A 27,179-nucleotide genomic window follows, 5' to 3' on the forward strand; every position below is an offset into this window, starting at 1 on the left:
TTATGACCAAATTACCGCGATAATTAGGGAGTGTAATTATCAAGTGAATAAACAAGTAAATAAAGTGAAATATGACAAGAATCTCTTACCTGAGTCATTTGGTTACACACGTACATCACGTTCCTTCCAAAGCTAGCATTTGATCAACATTATTAAAAAAATTCGGTATGCGGGATGCAGTAGGCAAAGTTTGTTACCTAATTCTTACCAGGCAGATTTCAACGGTATATCCATCTGCTGTTTATACAAAATTGACAAAGAATAAAGTAATTGTACGTTGAAATTGAAAAAGGCCACGATCGATCGAGCCTAGAAAATCTAGCTTGGATTATTACGTATATTCGTCCACTGATTGGCTGGACACCCGTTTTATCGCTTTCCGATTCGTCGGTTGAAATTTCATTGGTCAGTTGAATGGTGGCTGAGCTAATTGTTACAGACAGCACAGATTTTACCTCGAATTGAGATATGATGGGTTGTACAGAATTTGCCGGTTAGACTGATTTTTGCTGATTGTAAATTACGATTCTCCATTCGCTGATTATTCCATGCTGAGTAATGATATACGGTTACGGAGTATATTCTTTTTTCAATATAATTATTTCTCTCCATAGGTGCCATGCATTCAATATATATATACTTCGAGAGAATATTCGCAAAATAATATGCCGGTAATTATTTTTTAACCACCTCACATTTCGCACACATGCCCATTACACTCTAGGTATTTTTTCATTAAAGTCACGTGTGTCTATCCCGGTACAACTGAATCGCATGACCACCGTTTACTTCCTTGTAGTCGTATAACTATACGCAAATTTTTACTGCCTTTATCCTTGTGAAAATTTATCTATACACGGGCGGGACTTGATCGTAGTATGTGTACATGTATATATATATCGTATAACACAAAAAGAAATAGAATATAAAAGTGAACCCGTGACGTAAAAGTTTTGTTTTGCTCGAAGCACGTGAATCATTTATGGGAGATTGTTGGGTGATTGATTGCCGCAGCCCGGCCAATTCGCAGAGGTTGAGAAGTAACGTGCGAGTTATACTTTCCTTGGTCGGAATCTCTCGTACAGCCGGATAAGATTTTTGGAATGCGGTGGGAAGGCGCGTAAGCATACCGTGCCCACACACAATACACGATTGTATATAATTCGCACACATTGAAAAATACACAACACCGCGTACGTGTATGTATACGTGGACGGCGAGAAAGAAGTCGGGCGGAGAATCGTGTATTTTCGTGGTACAATGGGAAGTTCGCTGGAAGCGGGAGGTACGAGAGGAGTTTTTCCTTGAAGGAAAAACGAAGGATTCCGTAGTTTCGTAACTCTGGCGCAGGGACAAAGACAAAATGATCAGCGTGTGTGGGTCAAGCTAGTGGTACAAGTTGGCCAAAGATTTGGCCGTACCCATAGAATGAGCCAAGTAGTAGAAGTCTCGCTAGGTCTTTGCTCTGTTTGGCCAAGCTCTCGCTTTGTTGCCGAACAAGTATCGCTTATTTGGCGTTTCTCCTTGGTGCCCGCCGCTGATGACCAGGAGGCCAATCTCTCTCCACGTCTGTCCTCGTCCCTCCTCCGCGGTTAAACAACGACGGAAAGAGTTGCACAATCCGCCAATGTCTCACAAAGGAACTGGGACACCGCCGAGAGTTTTATTAAAACGTTCCTGATCTACTTACGGAATTCTGTCGCAGAGAGGAATCCTTCGTCGCCTGTCCTTGCAGGTATGCAGACCGGCGAACGCGTATCGCGATCTCGATCCCAATTACGGCCAGAGAGTTCAAAGCCGCATCCTTCGGTCAAGGATCAGAGGTTTATCACGAGCTTTGGGAACGGCGCAAAGTAACCGCGTGTGGGTAATTTATCGCTGACTTAATGACTCGCCTCTCCCGCCACCGGCGGTCAACCTGCGGCGTGTTACACCTGAAGGCACCGGCGCACCGTTCGCCCGGATCACTCTGCTCAACTCGAGGCGACGTCTTAGTGTCCGATAAACTTTTAATGCGGCAAGAAACCGCCTCATCCCGTGCTCGTATATACCTGGGTACGTAACTGTAACCAGCTAGTTAGAGTCACTCCGCCACTTTGATTCCGCCCTCTGATCGTTAGTCTTCCGTTTCACCGCATTGTCCGTCTTCTTTGAACAAAGGATATCTCGGAGGAATCCCCCGGCCCCCTAAGGACGAACGACTCTCGTCCACCCATTCACGCCCGCGGATCTTCTTCGAGACTCTTTTCACAATTTGCTGCTTTTATTTCAGCTGTGCGACGACGACGTTTCTTTCCTGCTACTCCCTATTCGTCCCTTCGATATACGACGGCTGAGTTCTGTCGCGAGATACGTGCGTGCATCGAATTATCGATTTTTCAAGAATCGCGAAAGGAAGCGAGTTCGGCATTCGTGAAAATTTCTTACGTTTCTTCAATTGCCACGAAGGTCGTCATCGAGTCAATCATCGCCATTGAGCGACTCAGCTGACTGGATATAAATTCTTAAGGTAATTATCGTTGTTTATCCTTCGCCTGACAGGCGGATAATTAAAAAATTGTTGGCTTTGTTTTTTTTCTTTTTACGTAATTTCTGAACCGTGGCGAACATTCGACGGGATTGTACGACACGCTGATTGTCTAGATGGAATTTAATACTGCGCCATCGGTATAATGTCGAGAATTTTTCGATTCAATTGAAATCGTCTGCAAATTATGAATGAATGGAATTTACTTGAAAATGTAATAAAATAAACACAATCGAAAATTCAGCTGTATTCTACGCGTTGACGGACCGATTTTTTGCCTGATGAGAAGAATTAAATTCTCTTAACAAAATGTAAAATACAGAGTTTGAAGGATTTTCAGTCAGTGTATAACTAATTTATGTAATTCGATAATCCTTTCGAACCGACGAATCATAATTTTTTAAAAACTGAAACTATCAACCCCTACTTCGAGATGATTTCCATCTAGACCGAAGTTGCTTCTTTGATCAATTTCAATGAAAATTCAGTGTGTTTTTAATTTCAATTTGTTTTTCCGAAAAACATTTCGTAACTCCGATAGAATTGATGAAAATGGTCCCTGTTAGATTTACAGCTGAGCTCGAAAATATTCCGACACTATTACCAGCGCGGCGTTGTTTGAAATTGCAGATTGTTACCCACAGCCGAAAAAGCTCGAAAGAGATACCGAGGATCGATGATGCGGATAAGGCTGCTTTCCTGCCTCCTCATTCTCTCGGTGTTTCTCGCATACGGTAACTGCGCACCTCGTCGCCTCAGTACGGATTTCGTCTACTTTCCCGACCAAATAGATTACATCCGAGTTTCGTCCCAATGTCCCGGTGGTCTCGTGTACTGGCCGCCGAATGGTCGATGCTACAAAGAAGGTCAGCAAGGGCCCTGCAACGTTGGCCGCGTCTTGGTTTTCAATCGAAAGGAATACCGACCCTTCTGCCGGAACGTCGGATAACCTTCATCCACGGAGCTTCTACCTTGTCTTCGCATGTTACGATATCAGAATCAGAAGGCAACAATAGGCGGGGACAGCGACAGGTGGGGTCGAATGTAAGGGTGAAAAATTTGAAGAGGTTTTAAATTATCGAGCCCACAGGGAGCCACGTCGAACGGAGCAAATTGTCAGACCTGAAATTGAACATTCGAACGCTGCTCACAGAGATCTGCAATTGACGTTTTTGTCCAATTTATGTGAACTATAGGGCTAATGTTGACTGTATGAGTTATCGTTTATTGTGTTTGTGTATTAATAAAAATTTTCCGGTCTATAAATTGAAACGAAATAGGTAGAAAAAATTATGGTACCGCTGAATGGCGTGGATATTATATTCTGTAGTGTTATATGCTACACATAAGTTACATATACGGATATCGGGGGATCGACTATATGGGTTTCTTTTTACATTCGCGAATACGATATCTTGGAACGAAATGTAGCATCGATTTGCAATTTGTGACAGAGGGTTGACAATGCGACGAGGCGGAAGCGAAAAAATGATTTCGAGCTGAGCTTGCGAAATATCGTATATCCAATAGCTGGGCTGGCCAGAAATACCAATACGTTTTTAGAATAATAATAACTGAATTTAGGTACGTCTCGATTACGTTTTTGTTCTACCGTGCTTTATGCAATATGTAAATCCGATCAGACGTGTTATTGTGATTATGGATATGGTCCCAGGGTTTCGGTTTGTATTGTATAAATTGCACCACCGCGGACATTATCGTGTTCCTGTTCGCTACCGATTGTTATTATTCTAGACAATTGATAACTGATTTCCGATAACAAAAGCTCGGCAGCATTAAATACGTGCGCCTATATTTTCGTTACCATCATTAATACAGTCCTGCAGTTCCGTTTGATGGACATATCGAGAGAAAAAGAACAACTGTTGATGAAAAAGTTCCTCGTTATAATGATTAATTTTTCCGTATCAAATGATTTATGTCTCACCTGCTGGCAGCCACTGCGCCGCAGGTATTGCGTAAAAATTGAAGAAGAAAAAGAAGAAGAAGAAGAAGAAGAAGAACGCAAATAATGTGCGAACGAGGTTTATTTCCTCCCGTGTTAAATTAAACGAATCTTTCTTCGAACGACGGGCACTCTAAGCTGATTCTTCAGGTAATTGGGGGCAGATTCCACGTCTTAAACCAAGAGAGCGAGAGAGAGCGAGAGAGGGATAATTATCTCTCCGTGGGTAAATCGGGTAATGAATATAAGACGGTGAAGATCTAAAAAATGCAGGTGTTACAATTCTTTTCCAATCGTCAAAAATTGCACTTCAACGATCGGGATCTTGACGAGTACCGATATTTTCTGAAAGGTTGTATACAGTTTCTTAGAAATTTGAAAATGATGGTATTTAATTGACCTAGCGATTCGGTTGACGATTCTAACTCTACCTAAGTTTTTAATTACCCTTGTGAATGAAAACGACGTTGAAAAAACCACTTTAGAGCCTGCACAAGACGGCGTGCCTGTGTTTACATCATTATTATTACTATAAGTAGGAGAAACCAGGGTCTCACAGGTAGGTACCGGCATTATAACGTAATAATTATATTCCATAATTAATCAATTAACTCCTATTGTCAAGCATCAGCAGCCTGAAGAGTTTTCTTGCGGAAAGGTGTTTCATTAATTTATATCATGTTTTTGACAGCTAATTTGAGTATGGTATAATGCCGAGAATAAATATACCCAGTCATACTGGGTGTTCTACTTCACGGCTCTAATACAAAGTTTCAACATACCTTTTCGATATTCGTTAGACTCAAGGGATTAGAATAAAACGAGTGATTGACACTTTACTCAAAGAATATTACGTTTTCGCGACACTTTTTTCTTTTTTTAGACAGTGTAAATCAGACAGAAAAATAAGTATATCGCTATCGAATCAGCACATTTTCTATTAATCCGAGTTCATGGTTCATAGCAGCTTTTTTAGGGTTCCGTACCTCAACAGGAGAAAAACGGAACCCTTATAGGTTCACTTTGTTGTCCATCCGTCTGTGAAGATGCTTTTTCTCAGGAACGAGTCAAGATATGAAGTTGAAATTAATACCAAACAACGCGTTGTCCGATCCCTTGGATGTGTAAAAAATTCATGTCACATAGTTTGATACTCGCAAACTCACTCGTAAAAATCTGTAGCGTACTTCCCATTGACCAAGAATCATGAAATTTAGAGGGAGGCAAGGTCTCACAGCACGAGTAAGGAAAAGAGTCCGAAAATAGCTGATTCTTAGTTATATCACATAGAAAAAAATAATCAAGTTTGTCCGGAAACCTCAGGGCGCGAGTCATACTTGCACAGTCCCGTTTTTATAGAGAGATGTCGGACCTCCGTCAAATACGGTAAATCTCATTTCACAACACTTACTTCATCTGGGAAATAAAATCTTTTCAAACTCTGGTAAATAATAAGGCTTATTGTGCTTGTGAGTTGCCTAGGAAAAGTTTGGAAAATTAATGATGGAATATAAAAAGTGTCTGATTCAGCAGCGTACCCCAAATTCAAATCGAGTGAAAACTAATCGAAAATACGTGAGCTTTTCCGTTACAAATTTTCGAACTTTACTTTGTTAAATCACAAGCACAATCGTAAGCCCTATCATTTCCCAAACTTTGAATATATTTCATAACTCAGAAAAAGAAAAAATTGTATGAAAAATTTGATGGAGATCCTACATTCTTTTAAAGGTAAAATGGCTTCTGCGTAATGTGAAGAAAAATCTACAGAACACCCAATTATTGACCATCAAGAAGTTGTAGTTTACAGTCAATAACAGGAAACCTCATACGCTGTATCAAACTTTGAGTTATAAAGGACCAGTTCTTGAAATTCCAGCTGTTTCATTTTTTTATTTTTACAAATAACTCAGGAATGGTTGAACGGAGAAAAACCAGAGAAACAAGAGGTTGAAAAAGTTGGATCTTTATCGAGGAACTCTATGGAAATAATTGCAGGGGCTGTTGAAAATCTCAATATGTTCAGAACGGCGTGTGTGTTTACGTTTTGCACCCTCGAATTTGCCAGCGTATATTCCTGAATAAATACAATTCCAATACTGAAGGTTTCAATAACTCGAACTCATCTAATGCGCAACGCGTATACCTATATACCTATATATCTGGCGAAAGGGTTCGCTGGCATTGGAATAACTCGAAAAAGACATATTTTACTTTTTCAATTCGTCGAATAACACGGAAAAAAAACATATTCACAAGAAACAATGTATGAAATAGATAGATTACGGAGCGACACCGTCGCGCCATGAGTTTCTCAAGAGCAGCAAGAGTCCCTAAACTATTTAGACCTACCAAACTCGAATCAGGGTTGGATGAAAAAAAAAAAGAAGGTGATTCGATCCGATCCGCTTGAGGATTAGGACCTATCTTTAAAGATGTACACGACCTGAATATATTTGTATACGATTTCTGCAGCACCCGCATCGATGGATATTTTATTTATCAGATTTACATAAAATAGTCACTGTTTAATCGAACCTGGCATATAATATATATATATATATTACAGGTAAGAAGAGACACGGAATATCTGCACGTAATCTGTCACCGTCCGCGTATGTCGAGTACAAGATATTTTGCAAGGAGTATACATATTTGAGTTTGAACAGAGAGTGGAGAGGATAAGAAGAAGTATGGCGAAAATGGAAAAAAAAAAACCGTCCCGGATAGCATATCCGTATTAACATTCAGGATACGCGGAGGTCGGTGTAACAATTTTTTGTTAAGTACATTTCAATATGCCAGGGAATAGTCTCCGTTGGACGCGCTGCAATATTCCTCGTTCGCATTGTACGTGTCCCATAAGTTGGCAGCCGAGCTCCCTTTCAGCGACAGCTTGACAGAACATACGCTTTCCCCCCTCCCGCCGCCCCCGGCCTTCGTCCCCCGCCGCCGCCGCTCTTCTCAGCACGTTTCACGTTTCGCCTGGACTGTTCCCGAAAATAAAAGTTTATAAGGTGGCATCTGTGCATGCGGGAGAGCGAGAGTAGCCTGGAGAGGGAGAGAGAGAGAGGTGAGGAGATCCTCTCGAGACGGAGGAAGATAGGGAATGACGTGGCGGGTTCGCCGGGCGGAGGAGAGACGTGAGAGCCACGTGCTGAAATAACGCTTATGTTTTTGATTTGAAACACGTAAGGGAACCACATTGAAATCGGATAGGGGAATAGGACTCTAAACGGGAGTCTAAACTCCGAGTCGAAGGAGAGACGTGAGGGGTGGCTGAAGGGAGATAGAGAAAGAGAGAGAGAGAGAGAGAGAGAAAATGAAAAAGGGGGGAAGGATGGGACGACCGGGAGACTGAGGGTCGGGAAAGGGGAGGAAAGAGGAGTGAAACTAAAAGGCTGCAGGATCGAATTTACAACGACAGAAGAGGTCGAGCTATCGGCTATTTTCCCCGAAATATTTGCAAGTACTTTCCAGCTTTGCATAAGCAGTAGGAATAATGCAACGATCTTTCTTGACGCACGTTAACGCTCGCCCTGAGGAACCAATATGTTTGGTATTCATTAGCGAAGTTAAAGATAAAGACGGTCGCAAGGCGCAAGGATGACGAGGAGAGGCCCGGCTTATTGTTATATTTCGACACGAAGAGTGTATGAAGCGATATACAGACTGGAAGCTTATCTGAAAAAGGACGACGCGTAACGATCAGCGTACAATAGATCTCGGAAGGAAAAAATGATGAAAAATGTTGAAGAAGAGAAAAAAAGACATGGGAAAAAAAAGAAACTTGTCGGCGAGTAATGAATTGACCGCGGCCTCCTTCTTTGCCGCTCTCTTTACTCTTTACGTTTATACACACATACAGATCGTAACGAGAAAGGTCTGGAGTGGTGAAATTTTATGCGGCTTAAAAAATTGAACTATGACGTGAAATGATAATAGCAGGGCCATCTCCGAAAACCCGAACACGAGGCACCAATAATACGTGCCGTTATCAAAGTTGAGGTCCTCGATTTCTTTTCATCATAAAACTTGACTGCGTATTGTAATACATTGTACGATAAACAATCGCTTCGCGAACATTTCGTTCATAAGTTTGAACGGTTAGGTGTGCCAGATATACGCTAATCTTCAGGTGAAATATATTGCCGTGAATAATGGATTGTTTTTGCCGTCACGCAGATACGGTACAGATTTTATTCAAGTTTTCGCTGAGATGACGTTAAAGTACAGAGTGCAGTTGTACGGGGGAAGTTTGAAGAAGTGGGGAAACTTGTAATCGGATTATTGCCTACATACCTACAACGACGTGGCATAAACGGAGAGAAATCTGAAGTGACAACCCGTGCCAAAGTTTTCTTAATTGCATTGTTATTGCGTTATTGTGGCGCAAACTGTTAACTCCTCGCACAATGCTTGCAAACCACCCGCTGAAGGTGTTCTGATTTTGAACTCCTGGACTCCGAATCCATACTTTTCAAGCCAGAATCTCGCGCAGTTCCAACCAAAAATAAAAGAAACATGCGTTTCACTTTTTGGCGAAAGTGAAGACAGAGAAATCACTGCTTCACCCTTGGAATGAGACTGCGGATCAAAAAAACTTTGATATGGTGAAAGTTTCCTGGGCATGTTAACTATTTCTAATTGTCTTGACGATTCCGACATTCCGTCTATTTTTTTTTCGGTCGTGATTTATATAATAATAAACCCAAGACAAACGCCGTTCTCATATGAATGCTCGTTTGAAATTAGTTGAGTATCTGTTATGGAGATTTGGTGCAAATAGGTTCACGTGAGTTTCATAAACTTCTAATATCACGTATACGTCGTGACACGATAGAAAGAACTAGCCCGTAAATAAAAACCGTAATAGTTCATTTAGATTTCTGCAAATTTCGTTTGAACTTGACAAATGAACAATTCGTACCTGTTCCTGGGAGTCTGATTAAACGCATTAAAATTGATGAGAATAGGTATATCAGCTACGCAAGTACACGTGTAAATTTTAGTCAGTGTTGGGTGGATGGAGAAAATAGATGGCGTCACGAACGCGGAGCGATGTTTCAAAAGTTCGTGCCCGGGGAATTTTTGATTTCACTTTCTCAGCACGTCCAACGAGATTCCCAACAGTTGTCAGCCACTCCCGATGATAAAATGAATTCCACGTCAACCTTCTTTAATTTGTCGATTTTCACCGCTCGATAATGATATATGTTCGGTGAAAAGTTTCCGGCCGTATTTCAGGACAAGGATTACCAATACAGGCGTTATTCGCGAACCTTTCCAAGAGCGGGAAAAATCATGAAACGATATTATTTACATATCGGTTATGTGGAGTAATAAAAAAAAAGCGAGGTGCAGCAAATTATGTAATGGTTCCAAGGATATGGATTAGAATATTCCTTGAACAGCCCGCCTGGGGATGATGCCTTTTTAAACCAGCAAAGAAATTACGTAAAACAGACATTTTGTCTACGAAATAACGACGCTGACTTTAAATACCCGAATACAGTGAATCTAGTTTTTAAAATACACCCGGCTGACATCGATTAAGACTCGAGTAATGATTAGAGGTTGTTGATACTGTTGCAGCCAGCACACAGACGCGAACCGCGATTGCGTAGCTAGGGCAGATCTTTTTTCGGAATTCTCGGATTCCGATTCTCCGCGGGAGGGCGACGTCGAATCGGGTTTCCAATTTAATTCAAATATAAAAACGCAGCCAAAGCCCACGCGAATCGCAAGATATATACCGAACATTAGATCCAATCGTGATACACGATCCCATCAGGATGGAAGATTCTCGTCGTTAGACTGTACGTCTTATATCACACAAGGTTAGCAATTCGGCGACGGAAAGAAAAGCGAGAAAGAACACGCATCGGTAAAAAATGATCGGCATCGATTCGATTATCTGCACCAATTACCATGAGCCTCGATTTTGCGCGTATTATACCTATAAATAAGTAACGTTGAGAACTTATGCAAGAGAGGGATGAAAATTGTGGAGGAAAGAGATTTCGTTAAACGTCGATCGGCAAGGTTGGCGGGCGGAGAAATCAAAGTATCACGTCGTCGCCAAGGACCGAAACTTTTCCGAAACTGAGATCAGCAGGGCTCCAGACTATCGTTTCCGATTTAGGACGATTTGCGCCTGCACCCAGGTGTAACATAAGGCACGAACATTCTACCGAGGCCTTTTCACGGGCGAGCAAGTTGAAACGATATTCAAACCCGCGCGACGAGTCTTAAGCTCCAGCTTCCGAGCTTTTATAATTCTCGAGGCATTTCTCTCCGGCGGCCTCGCCCGTCCGCCCTGCACCACCCTTCTTTCCGCAGGTCTCCCTCCCGACTCGGCCGCGCCGAGTTGCGCCATATTTCAAACGTCATATTAGCAAAGACCATGCATCTTCCAAGGGTAAAATGTCTATGCCGGCGCAAGGCTTTACCGCCACTACATTACGTGGCGCGGGTTTCCACTCGACGCAGCCGGCATCACGTCGTCAAATTCCAGTCGCCCCAGCGCCAACAATTAAAAAAATGAATACGAAGACGGTGAACCTTCTTACCAGTTCCAGCGTAAGCACGTGGGTTTGAAAAAAGATGTCGATATAACCGTAACTTCGATTTCGAATCGGACATGTATTAGTTAAGCTATAGGGGGCAAATATTTGACTTAGGGATACGTCATAGCTGTTACAGAGCGAGTGCAAACACGTGTGAAAGTACGCGCGGTGTAGGACGTTATACTTCCGGCGAGCAGGGGCCTCTTGACTAAATATTACGGACGTGCTTCGGCAGAGCAGTAAGCCGGCAAATATAAAGTTAAGAGAGTACGGAGGAGAACAAGTATTTATATATGTGTATACATCTGTATAGTTGTGCGTATTATATACCGGAACAATGGGTGGGTGAAAGGAGTGGTGGAAAATTTAGCGAGGGACGTATTACGTGGTGTGTGTATACTGTGTATATACGTGGACAGAAGTCGGTGCCGGAAGTCCGAATTCAAATTCGAGCAAGAAACTCGACAGCGACCGACCATCAATTACGGAACTTGAATTCTAGTTTGTATTATATAATTGGTTGATTGTTGGCTTGTTGGTAAAAAATAACTATTTGATTCCTTCTGCGATAAAAAATCCAAGTCAGACTTCAAACGCAGATCGATTGTTCCGGAATAAGATTCGGAGAACGGAAAATGTGAGTGATCTTCCGGTTGGTAGACATCGGGATTATTAAGTGGTATCGCGTCTAAAATCTGCTATCTAACTTTCTTGTCGTAAATATTGCAACATCTGGCGCAGCTCATACGGCTTCGAGTCACGCCTCTCTCCCTCTACATTTCATTTCACTTCGGAGATACTTTACTGAAATACCGTCGAGATCCACCGATTCTTGGAGTCTGCGGGAGCTATAGCGACGCCTGTGCAGTTCACGTGTAACGCTCTCCTACCTTCTGCTACCACCATCTTCCCTCTCCTTCTCTTTGTCTGGGTAATTTTCTCTCGCCGGGTTTTAGTTTCTCCACAAAAGACGGGGAGCTATGTCATCGACAGATTGCACCACCCGAGGAGGAACACCGGGATAGTGGAACCGTGGCATCGAGGCGCGTGGTGGTGGCTCTCCCCTCGATATCTATAGAGCCATTGATTAACCTGCTAAGACTTCTACCAATATAGAGGCGATAACCGAAGTATCGATTTCCCGAATACAGCGTGGCAGGTATTGGAGGGAATCCCATCCTCCCTCACAATTTTATACCAACTAATCGCAAGGATGCACTGTAAATGCCTCGCTTGCAGTGTTTCTCGGAATATCAGCTTTTGATGATTATTCAGCTCGGTAAAATTTCCGAAAACAGTCGAGAACCGACGACTGATATTCTTTGCTGCATAGTTTTTCGCGGTATCAGGCGAGACGGGTACGTTCATCGTTTACTGTACGTTTGTATAGCCTTTGAGAAAATCAGTAACTATTTGGTTCAAAGACATCCGTATACTTGTATAGACTCGGCCGCCGTAAAATCACAGTGATTTTCGTGCCTCGAAGACTAATAGGTCCTCACCAAGGGTTGAAATTCGAGCGTTGATGCCGAGGCCACAGTCGAATATCTTATTCACCCTCGCTTCCCTCAGTGTCCGTGATACAGCTCACTCCAGGAAAAAAAATCCGACTGACCTAGTCTCGAGTTGAACGGGTTTGATTTAACAATGTTGCAGATATCAAGTCAATTACGATTAGGATTACACGCTGCTGGGGTTATTTTGGCTCGTGTTTGATAAAATGATTCACCCCGCAGTCATATAAAGTTTTCATCCTTTCCTCTTTAGCGACATAATTTAACCCCCTTCATTCAATAACGTTGTAACTCGATTCTCCCCGGTTTACAGAAGAAGTTTAAGAAGCTTTTATCATTTCGCTTCGTCACAGCTTACACACACACCCACACAGACACATACACAAACCTTGCGATCAGATTTAAGGACCTAAAGTTTCGATTAAGCTCTCCCTGCTTTTCATCCTTATCCCCGTATTATCGAACCTTACATTTCTATATCCTCGCAGTACAGTAATTTCTACAGCCATAACGAACGAGCGGCGGGAAAAGGAATCCTATGAACTCAATTACGACACACATATAACATAGTGGCGAACAGTTTTCTCGAAAGATAAACACTTGTATGAACACTTGAGGACTTTGCCACCGCATCAGATACCGATCAGTTGAATATATACCGCAGAGCTACACGAGACAAATTACCGTCAACCATCGGCTTCGGATGTAATTGAACGCATTCGAATGATTTAAGGGGTCTGCAACGATGTATATCACGACAAACTGCATGCATTGTTCTGAGACAGTGCAGCCAACTGCAGAGGACAGCTTCGAAATTTAATTAAATTGTTGATCGTAGGTGGGTATAAACTTGAGCACCGGATGCCGGTAGTCGCTCGGAAGATCCTTAGAGCACATCGAGGAAAAGTCATCATTGATCGACTCTTTCAAACAAACGCTGTCTTCATTGCTTCCCCATTCAAGCCCGCAACACGTTTTCTTTCATCTTGTCATTTGATCGCGCTGCTTAAGGCCAGAAGAAAGTAAAGCTTGCAAAATTGATCGACTGGTCGATAATGAATATGCTCAATGTTCGCGAGTCGCGAACTTTTGGAAGCTTGGAGTTATATCTTGGATAATTTTAATATAAAGCGAATCTGTTGAAAATTAATCTACAGAATATTACCGATGAGCATGAGATACGAAAAAAAGAGCTGAAAATAACGCAAGAACCTTTGTTCATATTTATGTAAGATTTAATTACAACCCAGCTCGTGGAACGTACCTACCATTCTTTGCATACTTTTCCGTAATGTATCAAAGAAAAAATAGATTGAACTTTTTCCTCTGATGCCCGCCACTGCGAGTAGAACAAGCCTTGATGTCTCTGGGTAGGTGGAAAAAAGTTAGAGGTCGCTTCGAAGTCATCTCAAAGCAGTTAAGTATTTGCATATACAACTAACTTCGTGAATAAAACGAAGCGGCTAAACAAGCTACCCTCGATGCAGAAACATAGGATTAAATATAGTCGAATAAAACCTTCTTACCTCCAGTCTGCTGTATGCTCATTTAATTATTGTAATTATTTCGTTCCCATCGTCCGATTGATCGTTTCCGAGCTCTTCTGACCCTTCAGAAAGCAGTTCGCTGTCACTTTCGAGTACTCCTAATTCACGCAATTTAGTGATTTCAGAATCATTTCAAATCGCTGAACCTTATTTACTCTGTTGGCGATAATAATCAGAAGCGGTTTGATCGTTAGAATAAATGAAGAAATTGTTATATTGTTCAGGCAATGGAATCAAGGCGTGGTATTTTTCACAAGGAAGACACCGCTGGTGTATGTCCAAGATTGCCCATTTTTTCCTCTTTGAAAACGCGGTGAAAAAGTTTAGGATGATGATTTATTAAACAACGTTAAATGTGTTCGAAGCATCAGTCTGTATGTGTAGGTGTATATATATAATATGTATGTACGGTTGGGTATCGACTATAAGTTTCTGCCTTCAAAGTTTACTGCCCGCGAGCGAGAGAAGGAGAGTGGAGCAGATCGACGACACGGCAATAAGTGAGATGTTCTTTTGTTTCACACCCGTTTTTGAAATACACTATCTACCGGTTCAGCTGCTTCCGCTTCCGGCTCCTTGCTAAGTACGTAACATCTACTTCGTGTTTCATATTTATCCTCTGATTTTTATTATTATACCCAGCGCCGTTTCATCTCGTGCAAGAAAGAAGTTTTGGAAATGTATGATCAAAGTCCAACGAGCTGTCGTTACCGATAACGACATCTCGAGCACAACCTTTTCGAGTCTCAAACGCGTTCTGTAATGAGTGCACGATGTGATGGAAAGTAGTCCAATTGCAGGAAAGGATTTCCTCGTTCGAAAAGGCACTCGATGCATTGTCAAAATTTTCTCCATCGACAGTCGGCCAGCAATATTTTGACTCGTCATAGGTGTAACCGTTGAGTGTAACAGCCGGATGTAAAGTGTACCCACGAACAAATGTAAATTACTTGCGTTTTCGGGACTTCTATGAGTTGTCTAGATTCCGGAATGTGGAAGTCCTTGATTACATACCAGACTCACAAGCAAACCGCACAACCGAGCTGCACAGGGTTCACATTCAAGTGAAAAGGAGTTATAGGAGTGTGGGAGCAACTAGATGCGGAATGGAACCGGCAACGGCAACGGAGCTGACAACACCCAGCTCGTTCAGAGCGCACACTTGCACGTATCTCCGAGACGTGCTGGCTGCATGCACCCCATCGAGCTCGAAGCACGTGTTAAGTAAAATTGGATGTCTGTTAAGACAGATATGTCCCGGTTATAACGTTCTAGGATTATTTCAGCTCCGCGGGCTTGCGGGCGTCGTCGACGAAACTTGATTAAAGCTGCAACGCCAAATGCCGCGTCGTTTGGTATTCGCGTACAATTTAACACGGGAATGGCAGCGATCATGTAGGATACGATGTACGGCTGGAATTAGCGGCGCGAGTGGGTAACTCTCGGAACGGAATCGAGATGATGACGTGTGTCCGACGAGAAACCGGCCAGCCGCAAACGGACGTTGATAACTGGTTCAACCGTTGCTTTCAGAGACTTATTAGCGAGGATAGTTGGGGTAATGTAGAGAAATGCGACCATTCGGTACCATTTCATCGTTGCTGCTAAGCAAGCACGTCCTGATGGAGTTTATTTGAATTAGCTGGACTCTTGACGCTTCAAGTGTTCGAAAGAAGCTCGAGTATATTACCATTAAAGATACTACCACCGACCGTTTGTATTCTGGTTGAGGTTTCCAAGAACGTGAGATGCTGCCGCTGAGAATTATTACTCGCGTTATCTTGACCGTGTGATTCAGCCTTCTTTTAAGAAACAATAATGGCATTCTAGTTCTTGGTCTTGGTATTTTACACGGCTATTTTTTATGCAAGAACATTTGGTCATTAGTCGTCTGAGCAATCGAGCACATTAAAGATTCCAACTTTAAAGCCTTCGACTTAGTCACGATTATTAGAAAAATATGTCTGTCAGTAAATCGACACTGTGAGGATCGTGTGAAAATTATAAATGAGAAAAAGTGAACTCGGGTGTTAAAGTACGACCCTCGTGGGAATTGAGATATTTTTAACAAGTATGTCAAGTAATGGGATTCCCATCGGATATTGTACACCGATTGATATTACCCACGGGGGAGGGGAAAAATATCGCGACGCTTTTCTTTTTCCGCCGACGTTTTCTTTCCCCTTGATACAAACAGATTTTTTTCCTCAAAAGTCCGCCAGCTCCGTAACACTAATCCCGGAGAACGCGGGCTGGCGTAATCCTGCGGTAATCAAGACTCGCGGTAAACTGCTGAGGAATAAATGAGAAAATCATAACTCATCGAAATTTTCACCAGGGTTCAACTCGGCGCAGTTAAATTGTTAAAAAAAAAACAAGAAGAAGAGTGAAGGAATAAAAATGGAAGGCAACAAGGAGAAAAAGAATGAAGAATAATATACGAATGAAAATTTAAGGAGAGAGGTAGGGGGTGAAAAAATCTCGGAAAAGCAAACGCTTGCAAGTATCAAACTACACCATAAATCCACCGTACGGTATAATTTCGAGAGTGTATATTACGATCCCTGCACAATTTTCGCGAATCTTATTAAGCGGATCGACGATGCAGCGCAAACTACTTTCTTTTTTGTTACGAGAATGGTTAGGGTGCTACTTTCGCATGTGCCTTCCAATTCGCGTATAGGAATTCTCAGGTGATCGTGGGTGTGGAGGTGGACGGACGTCGGGGGGTGGAAGAGTTTGGCACGTGGGCCAGGACGCATGCGTTTCGCGTTATTCCTGGAGAACAGCGATCCACGAGCCAGTCACTGTCTGAACTCCGGGTCGCGTTAATGTTGTAATCGAATGCTGCGTAAAAATGACCATAACTAAGTTGTTCCTGATTTTCAGTGTCACTTTGTGGCTGGCTTATGTACCTTGTGTCAAAGGTAGGTGAAAATATTCATTCTATAAATTAATTCCTCGTTACCTGCAGAGGACTCCAAATTTTTCGGTTCGAATAAAACAAAATAAACATCAACGAACGACCAAATAAAGAGAGAGAGAGAAAAAAAACCAACAGAATTCCACGATAACCGCAGAATATCGGACGAATATATTTCTATTGTCGCGCGCTTTTTGCTCCATTCCACGACCTCGTATCCTGCGGGGATGTTCGATCGTGACTCGCGAATTTTCGTCACATGCAGTTTACGTGACTCATCGGGGGTTCAGCGATGTTACGACGATGGTGTTTTTCCCCCTCGGCGTTACCTCCGGATTCCGGCAATTCTCAAGAATCTCGTCTGGTCCCCGCGTGTCGGCCCTTTCACCCACTCCCCTTTCCCTTAGATTTGTCAGACGTATAATAACAACGGTATTCAGGGGTGGGCGCCCGCATGCTCGTGCAAAGTCGCCGCGCACAACGAATCACGGAGATTCGACTATGGGCCATGAATTTCTGACTTACAATCAGCCAGAAGAGCTGGCCGCGATTGCGCGTTGTCAAGTTACACCGATTGTTCAACGCCGGGTTGTGCTGAGTGCGAGATACGCAGAGGGATAGAGTTCGGCGCGTACGTTATCTCGGGAAAACAATGGGGATACCGTAGTATTGATACGACAGTAAGTTTCGCCGTTGGCGCCACGACTGTGTGCCGGCAAGATGCGGGAGTTCTCCTCTCTTCGTCGGCCGTGCAGCCGTGCGTGAGTGTGTGAGTGAGTGTGTGTGCGTGTGGAGATGTGGGTGTCGGAGGGTGAAGTAGGGTGGTTTTCCTCGCGCATGCGACATTAAAAGAGGTAGCGAGGTGAAAAACTGTCCTTATTCTCCGCAAAGAGTGAACCGCCAGCTGCACACCCTGTTTTCCTCGCATAGAGAAAATGCCGAGAGAACCGCGCGACAACTTCTCTGCCAACTCACTCCTTTCACTGTTCGGCTCGAGGATCCAGCTGCAAAACCGCATTCAGGATTTCACCACCCCGCTACACCGCCATCGTGCTTAGAGTGCGTTTCCTTGCACGAAACCGCATCGCGACGTTTCGGAACGTATTTGCCGAATTGGGGCTTTGTCGTTACTTCAACAGTTTCAATCGAACTTCGTATACAGCTACCGCAAGTTAACTCGTGCGGTTTCACAACGCAACTTTGACAACGGTCACTTTCCTAGATACGATCGATCGAATCAAACGACGCGGATGATTGATTCGATCCTTTGCAACCTTGTTCCACTCGCCGAATCTCTTACGCTCGCGATCCCATGAATCATAAAATTTTGCCTACACACCCCAACGTGGATCGCGCCAACTGATCCCGCCTGTCACAAAATTCAGAAATAGATTGTTTCAACCGTTTCACAAATTTTTCACTTTCGTATCATATCTCACCACGAGTTACGCAGGCGTTCGCAAAAATTTATGCGTTCCTACTTTTACCAACGTTACACCATCGAAATACGTTTGTTTGAATGGTAAAATATTTCATGCTATCTCGTTGACATAATGAATATGAAATCTTTGCACTCGAATTATAACGAGTGTCGACATCAATTTGCACAACACTTTCGATGTATAACTGTACGGATGCGTATGTTGGGTGGAAAGGGCGAAGGTTGTTGTATACTCGTGGCTGAACACCGATTACGATTAAGGCTAATGGTCACCTGCAGGAAACATACGGCACATTGTAAATGGTGTAACGTATAGTGCCATCATCGGGCGATACGAAGCAATAATTTCTCGACGGCAAAGCTTGGGGTCAGGTTATAGTAACATTAGCGAATTAACAACAACCGGTTCGGTTCAAAAGTTCCACAACCTAACGGGGGGGAAAACTAGAAGTCAGTATCCGACCAAATTTCCCTCTCCGCTTTAATCAAAATTTATTGCCCAATAACGAACATACGTGCTTTAAATAGGAGGCGCTCAGAAAGTTAGTTTGGGATCGGTGCAGGATAGGTAGAGGTACATCACTGGTTTATTTTAACTTTCAACGCGCCACCGCACCATTAAGCGAATTAACATACCCGAGCAATCGGGGCGAACTACGAACCGTAAGCGTGTAAAAAAGAAAACAATCAAATAAAAATAAAAGTAGTAAATAAAGGACACAGTAGAAAGGATCGATATGCACCGAAATCATTGTTCCGAATCGTAGTGAAGCGGCGTGCATTGAGCGCGAATCGCCCGTTGAAAGTTTCACTCCGAGGATGAGATAGGAGGTAGTAAATGGAAGAGAAATCATTCCGGTTCGAGTCGATTTGCGGGGCGAAAGCTTGATGCGTGCAACGTGGATAGCGGTCGGAATCTAGGTGCCTGTACCGGGTCCGAGCCTTCCTCGCCACCCACCACCGCACAGTGCCGATAGATAAAACCAATCACATGGCATTGTACACAGAGAAATTTATTGCCGTAGATTATCTGGCCGGAGTCCAAACACAAACACGTTTCTTTCCCTGCATTGAAAAAGGAGTAGAGATAGTAGTGGAAGCGGCGCGGAAAGGAAGGGATGCCGGGATCGAGGACGAGGAGGAGGAGGAGGAGGAGGAGGAGGAGGAAAGCAGGACAGTGGGGGGGGGGGGGGGGGGGGGGGGAAGAAGAGCCGCGCGGTGGTGACGGCAACAAGGACGAGAGGAAGTGGAGAAAAAGAGCGAGACGGAGGGATGGAGGGACAGACGTAGCTCCGCGGGTCGGGTTGGGGGTGTGCGTTTAAATCTCGCGGAAGTAGAGGATTTCCAGGAGACGTGCATCGCTTTTTATTGTCGGATAGACCATTTGAACAACAGCCAACATGCCAAGCCCCCGCGGAATGTCGGCGCTCCGTAATAGATTTATACCCCGAGAGTTGGGAGGAGCGGAAAAAGATATCTGCTCCGGATCGAGCCTCGACAAAGAAGTTAAGCGGGCGATGCGCGACGGCGAGATATTTCTGCCGGAATGTCCGGCGATGTCAGGAACCTCCGGGGCTTACGCGGCTCATACCCGCGACGTCTCGACTTCTGTAATATTCGCGCAGCGATACCTCCTCGGAACCGGAACAGCTGTAACCTGTGGAAGGGAAGAAAGTGGTGCTTGGCTCGATGACTGGCTTTTCACCTGTAAAGTCTCCTTGTTCATCGCATATGTGCAAGTAAAGCTCGGGCAGTTTTGCTCCGTGTTCGTGATAACACTTCAATGTTTTTACTGCGGTGGATAGTAAACGCCGTCGGCACGAGCGAAACGTACGGCTTTAAAGCTGCAAGCGGGGCCGGCAAGTGTGGCAAATGACGTACCCGAGCGGCTGAAACTCTTTGCAAAATGGAAAATTGGTGCTGCGACTGTAATCTGCGACTGTTTCTTCAAGTTGTGCGCATTATGTGCAGGAGAAGCTTGTTTTATTTCATGTCCCTAAGCTTCCTCGTGGTCCATTCTCAACCGTTAATACACGATGCGTCGCTGAGGAGTATTATAGTTTTCACGATCGTTGGACGACAAATGCCTGCGCTTTAAATACATACCCACCTCGCTGCTACAACGTAATTTCAGCCACTTAAATATTTTATACTTCATTCAATTATAGCCCTCGCGTATACGTGCGCCATGATGATGATCACCCACTTCATTCCTTATCCCTTGTGAAATTATGCAAGGGAGACTTGGGCTGATGGAACCATTTCATTTTCAAAGACATGCCGCGACTCGGGGGAAAGGGATGCGCGAAGGGTGATTTTTCATTTCATGCGTATCCAGATGCATTTTTTTCTCCCATGTTTCACGGCGAATTATTATTTTTTCACATTCTTACGATATCAATTATTTCCAGGAATAATTGTACGTCGTTAGTACAATTACTCTTGTGAATTATTGAAGATCCGGTATTCTATGCGGGCTAATTGTAGGAAAATTTATCAGAAGTGAAAATCTGTTGGCTTATACCTGCGACATGAATGATGCAGACTAAGATAGAATGAATTTGTCAGTGGCATCCATGATTCAATGCCAGCCTTACATTTGAAACCCTCAATTACCGTCCTTGCGTCCTTAACGCTACGTGCAGCTTAAAATATTGAAATGCTACCTTTTGTCCGAATATCCCCACAGGGAGCTCTAATCATTGGATAACATTGATGAGACAATTCACGTCTGTACTTCGCCTTCCAGCCGTGCAGCTGTTGGAAACTAATTTTCGAATATACTGCCAGGAAATTTGAAGACCAATATAATTATATCTGTATATTTGTAGTATTGATAAAAGTAGCGCTGTTATTTTAATACACCTATGATATGATATTATCATGCATAGCGAGATATTCCGGTGTCCCAGTTCAGGTAAATGCATCTTCGATTGCGTATTTATGACAGTTCGAGTTGAACGACCGTGTTTTCGGTTCAACGGATACAGGGTAATGAGATAAAAGTTCAGAGCGCGGATTTTCATTTATAGTATAGTGGAATTTCAGGTTTATTCGTTCATAAACGTCGGGAAAATTCCGTATTTATAGCGTAGATGGATAAACCGGGTGACGGTGTTTCATCGTTAATTATTCTGACAACCGACGATTGCTGAACTACGTTGATTATCGTCCGAATTTTCAGTCAATGATAATTCTATTACTATTCCATTAACTATCGTCGTATAAATTGGTGATTACACCTTCATTCGTATGTAAATTCTCCCGTCACTTCTGCCCGTATCGGACGAATCGGAGTCAAAGTGGCGCTGTAGAAAACCCGTAACACGCATGGCAGCCAAGTACGTACACAGGCCGGCGGTGTACAGAGCCAAATTTGCGCCATAGCAGACAACCCGGTCAAAGCGGTCGCCGCAGTTCATCCGGGGTCACGTTACCCGTTGCCAGGGATGAGATTCTCTGATTCTCCCTTTCAGGAGCGGAATTCCCCACAACCAAAACTCAAATCGCAAGTACACGCTACTTCCTGGTGTTAGCGCTGCTTGGCGTTGCTTTGAGCCAAAATTTCTAATTGTCTTCAATTTGCATGAAGCTTTGTCAGTGTGTTACGCCTGGCCGCCTCCGGCATTGCTGGTGATTGTGGCACTTGTATTGATGCTAATTTGGCTTTCCACTGATTTCGAAAATTTACCCACCGCGGCACCGTAAGGTTCATACACTGCGCACATTATGCACAACCACACACGTGCGTACGCATATATATATTGGCGATGCAGGAGGAATACCTTCAGGTATAGAAATGCTATTTGTGTCTTTGAGCAACGTGCGCAGAGGAGAAGGATTTATAGTATAAGAACCTGAGAAGAAAAGGGAGAAGAAGAAAAAGAAACATGGGTAAGAAACGCTAAAGCGGCCTTAATCGCCGTTCCAAATCGGATTTACAAGCGCGGCACTTGCTCGTGAAATTGCTCCGCCGGGGTAGAATTACTTTTTCATAGTTTTGCACTGCAAGTTTTCGTCGTAAGTTATCTATATCTTTCGCGGGACAGTGTGACTTTTTCCCTACATATGTACGCGTATGTACGGTATACCTATGTATGCATGCACGTTCGTCGTCCGCCCGAACTTCGTTCAGACTTGGTCGTTCCGTAAATGGTGACAAAAAATCTCAAGTTGAAGTGGTAGTTGCAGGCGGTGGGAATAAAAGTGGTCGCGAAGGAACAGAAATCTGTTCCTTTATACCGTATCCTGCGTCCGATTTGTGAAGCCCTTGAAAAGCTGTAAAAGAGCGGTGGTGGTAGGGAAAAAAAGGGAATAAGGAAAAAAGCACCATAACCCGGTATACCGCGGCAGGCATTCAAACCCACTTAGAGGTTATACCCATCTGCGGATATCTCGCTTAGGGTCCACGACGGAGATGGGGTACGAAGGTACGCGCAAGAGTGTAGACCGCGCACTGTAGTACACGAGTTCTGGAAAGGCTTTAACAAAGTCCGGACCAGCCCTGGCAACCATCCGAAGCTGTTAGCCTAACCTGACAAATATTTACCAAGGATTTAGGCAGGCTTGTGTCTATAGGTGCACGGATGATACACAAGCGTGCGTGGAGCAGAGAACGTGGATGCCCGTGCAGCGAAGCTCTCATCTCGCGCCGCGCCGTTTCATTCAATTCTCGTGATATAATGCAATTGGTTTGGACTTTGTTTGGCAAATCGCTCCGTCTGCGAAGCCTAATAAAAATTAATCCAAAGCTCAATGACGACGATCCCGAGGAACCGGCAGCGGTGGAGGGGCCCGTGATGAGGTCCGGAGGAGTAAAGCGACGAGTTAATCGACTACCTGCAATACCACCCCAATTTCGTTTTACGAGACGTGGCTGGCTGGTTGGCTGGCTCGCTGGCTCGCTGGCTGGCTGGATGTGTGGTGTGGGTGATGGTAGGGTAGGTACGATACTCATAAAACACGCGGTACAACCCTGCAGTAGCCCCTTTGAACGAGGCTCTCAAACTTCACCAGAAAACACCTGGACAATAGTCGACGGAGAGGAGGCTTAACTTGCGACGTAATTTATTTACCATCAAATTCTCGGTTGATGTTTACGGGGCGTAGGAATAAGGCGTATACCCTCCATTGTATCACGAGTCGGCATTTACAAAAGCTTGAGCAAACATCCTGCCACGAAACACGGAAGTTGACTCGTTGCAATGAGTCGCGAGGTATAAATCCCTGTAAACCTCAATGTCCCCGTGATTATTAAAAATGAAACTGGGAATGGATTCAACTTAATGTTGGCGAAGCTGTATCATATATTATTATTTATAACCAAACGAAGTGACCAATGTGTTCGTTGCGTAAAACGTTGATTAAAGAAAAAAAAAAAAAAAGGCAAAATAAAAATATCCGAAGTAACAGATCAAATCTGGTACAAGTGAGTAGGTAATTCACTTCCCACGAACGTAAGGTTTTGGTCCGTTTATAAATAGAAAATGAAAAATTTAATCTCACGAAAGCTCGTTAAAATACAGCCCTCGGGTTTGCTGACATCGACTTTTTGTTCTTTTTTTTTTTTTTTACTCATATAAGTAATCAGTCAAAAATCAAACGTAGTGATGCTGTCTGCATATTTACACACGTATTAATCCAAATTTGAAAGTACGATAGTGATACGCACAATGTTGATATTTCACCGTCTAGTGCAACAGACAATCAACTTGGCTGGGCAAGGCGGAAGGCGAAAATAACTAGAGGAATAAAAATATTTGATACATTTTTGGGAGGGAAATGAGCTACACGTCCCTATTAGTGAAACATTGTACGCCCGTGTACAAACCCTTTGTCCCTTCCTTCTCCGCCACCACCCTCCTTCTCCGTGAATAGCAACAGGCTCAGAACTTGGCTGCAAAAGCTACTTTGCTCCCGGAAAAGCCGTCATTGGGTACTTTGTTCATAAGACACTTGAAGGGCTCCCTGTGATGCGTAAAACATGGCTCGGGGACGCCAAGTGAAGAGGAGAGCGCCTGACGTTCTCGAGAGCATCCTGGCGCCAGACACCCCGAGCACACCTTCAGGGAGAGCGATGACTGAGGGTGGAAAGGTGTTTGCTGTATTAATTTAGCCATCAGAGTCACCGATCCTCGAAGATCCGTTTGGCAGGTGAAAGTCCGCCCGTGCAAACACTAAAGACTCCCGTTCCTGACGACGAGCAAGAAACTCGTCACGTGGAATTTCAAGGATCTGATTGCGGATGTACTTCAGATGTGGTACAGAAACACTGTTTGAAGCGAATTTGACGGTTGTCGTTAAAATCAAAAAATCGAAACCGATTATTCGAGTACGATGTGATACCATGTTTTCGAAAGAGTGGCGGCGTTGCGAATGGAGTCAAAGGGGGAGACATTGAGATGGCAGAAATTAACGGGGAATAAAAGAAGAGATCAGCAAAGAGAGATAAGAGGGGTACTCGTAGGCGAAGCGAGTCATTTCGGGGGTGGCGCTAATTGGGGGGAAACCGAAGTGACTAGTAACGCTATCCAAACGCAGCATCCATCATTCCCGGTCCTTAGCTCCCTCTCCTCTTTCACCTCCTCCTCCTCCTCCTCCTCCTCCTCTTCGTCCCACTTCACATCTCACTGTTCCGCCTCGCGCCAAATGAATACGTCGACCCGTGCGAGCCACCCGGCAAAGGAGTTTGCGCGCGCGATTAATCTCACAATCTGGATGGAGTGGCTATGATAGACTCCCATGAATAACTCATGAGCGAGCGAGTACCTGCTTCCCATAGGGACGTTCGCGTATAATTCACCCACTTCATTTGTCCTCATTACTACGCCCGATCATTACCCTACGTTACGTTGCGTTACGTTACGTGGCGTTGGATTACGTCATCTTGAGTTTCGTTTCGTTTTGTTCACGGTAAACTTGACCAATACCTCCTAACAGAACGTATCCCACTCGTGTTTCAAGCGCTCGTTGCAGGTACTTACTGAAAATGTAAGGAACCAGTGCACCGCACGTATAAGGTAGTGTAATGTAAGTCAGTGTTGCTAGCCACGGTAGCTAATGCATGGTACGTGCCCCATTGGTATTTGCGTTTGTAACAGGAGAAGGGTACGAGGATCGGGAATGCGAATGGGCAAAGTTTATCTCATAAATGAAGTCAAGTGTATATGGATATGAAATATATGTACGAGCTGCTGCGCTGATTAATCTGGTTCCGACAATGCAACGAGTAGAATAGCTGCTAGTTATTGCCGACTTCGTTACGCGTGCGGTGTGCTTCATGTACGAACTTGCAGTTCGTCACAGCTTCGCGCTTACGTGTACAATACGTATCACGTATAGAAACGTGAGCTGGAAAAGTATTGGACGAGTAATTAATTGTTTCTGTACGGTCCGACTTCTTCCCCTGCAGATTTACCAGCGATCGGTTTCGTCCCGTACGAATTGTCAAAGTGCTGACGAGGGCGGGACATTCGCGGAGCAGAATGTTCCCTGATGAAACGTGTTAATTTGTTAACCGCAGAGTTGGACGGCTATCGCTTCGGTGCAGGGCGTGGATAGCGTGGTTCGTGAACAGGATTTCATCATGGGACCACAGCAGCGCCGCTAGTCCAACTTCAAAGACATTATCGACTGTAACGCGTACGTTTGATAATGGTTGACTGAATGAGAAATTAGTTGCGATCTGTATCAGGTCGTTCCGTGCCTGAATTCACGCGGGTATGTAATGAGATCGGTAAAAGAGGAAAGACTACCGAGAATCGATTATCTGCGTGAAAGAAAAACGCGCGAAACTGAGCGAGGCGCCTAAATCCATTCGTCAGCTTTATTAAATGAAATTATTCTTTTTCTCGTCTTCTTTCTATTCCTCCTTCTCTTTTCTTTGCGACTGATGAATGGGTTTTCGTTTAATGCATTTCCATTTCACTCGGAATATGTTTGTATAATCGAGGCAGCTGAGCAGCCTTTTCCGGAGGCTGATATCGATTTCTCGTAACGGATAAATTAAATCATCCACCTCGTGAACTGGACAATCTGACGACTGCCTCACTTCACAACAGATGTGTATACATCGAGCTATGTAATATTCGCGTTCCGAAGCCTCTCGCTTATCCGTGGGAATTCCGCGAGGGAGAATTTTCTTCTTGGGAGATTGAAACAATGAATTTCACTCATCCTATATACCGACGGGGGGGAAAATTTCTGACAAATGTCTTTTGTTTAATATCTGCCGTCCACCAATCATTTCTTTCGCTAGCATTCACCCGATTTCATTTGAATTGTAATTTAGTAAAGTAGTTCACTGATCTGCGTATCTTGCAGTTACACTTTGTTGATTATTTATACAATACAGATTTCTTACGATAATAAGAAAATCTATCTGACGGTACAACGAATAAAGCGATAGCCTCTCGACTTCGTCGTTGTCAGAGTTCTTAGACCCTAACCGCGGTAACTTTAAAATCAATGAGTAGGTGTATGTATACATCAGTTTAAAATTTTTATATCATACACTAAACATGCGGTCTTCAGGCTCGCTCAGAGACCCGAAACATCCCTAAAAAAGTTACCGCTCATCGTAGCATAAAGTTTTGGCTGACACGGCGTTTTGATGGCAAAAATATGTTTCACCTGCCTAATTCGGTGCAGACGTGTCGATTGGATTGATTATTTTTCACGGAAATGGACAGCT

The 27,179-nt window shown here is 43.8% G+C and overlaps 1 protein-coding gene and 1 long non-coding RNA gene across 2 annotated transcripts in view; both read left to right on the plus strand.

Moving 5' to 3' along the window:
* The first annotated feature begins 1,801 nt into the window (after nt 1-1,801).
* On the plus strand, nt 1,802-3,793 carry LOC124293262. The gene is made up of 3 exons (XR_006903175.1): nt 1,802-2,055; nt 2,273-2,509; nt 3,158-3,793. It is a non-coding gene; the product is annotated as an uncharacterized LOC124293262 (long non-coding RNA).
* Nucleotides 3,794-16,939: 13,146 nt separating this feature from the next.
* The window catches only part of LOC107226723 (lachesin-like), a 138,040-nt gene continuing 127,800 nt past the window's right edge, over nt 16,940-27,179 (plus strand). The window contains exon 1 of the mRNA XM_046734403.1: nt 16,940-17,050. Within this exon, the coding sequence (XP_046590359.1) occupies nt 16,981-17,050 (70 nt within the window). The 5' untranslated portion in view covers nt 16,940-16,980. The remainder of the gene's footprint in view (nt 17,051-27,179) is intronic.

The sequence above is a fragment of the Neodiprion lecontei genome, chromosome 3 (assembly GCF_021901455.1).
Source record: "Neodiprion lecontei isolate iyNeoLeco1 chromosome 3, iyNeoLeco1.1, whole genome shotgun sequence".
In the NCBI taxonomy this organism is placed as follows: Eukaryota; Metazoa; Arthropoda; class Insecta; order Hymenoptera; family Diprionidae; genus Neodiprion; species Neodiprion lecontei.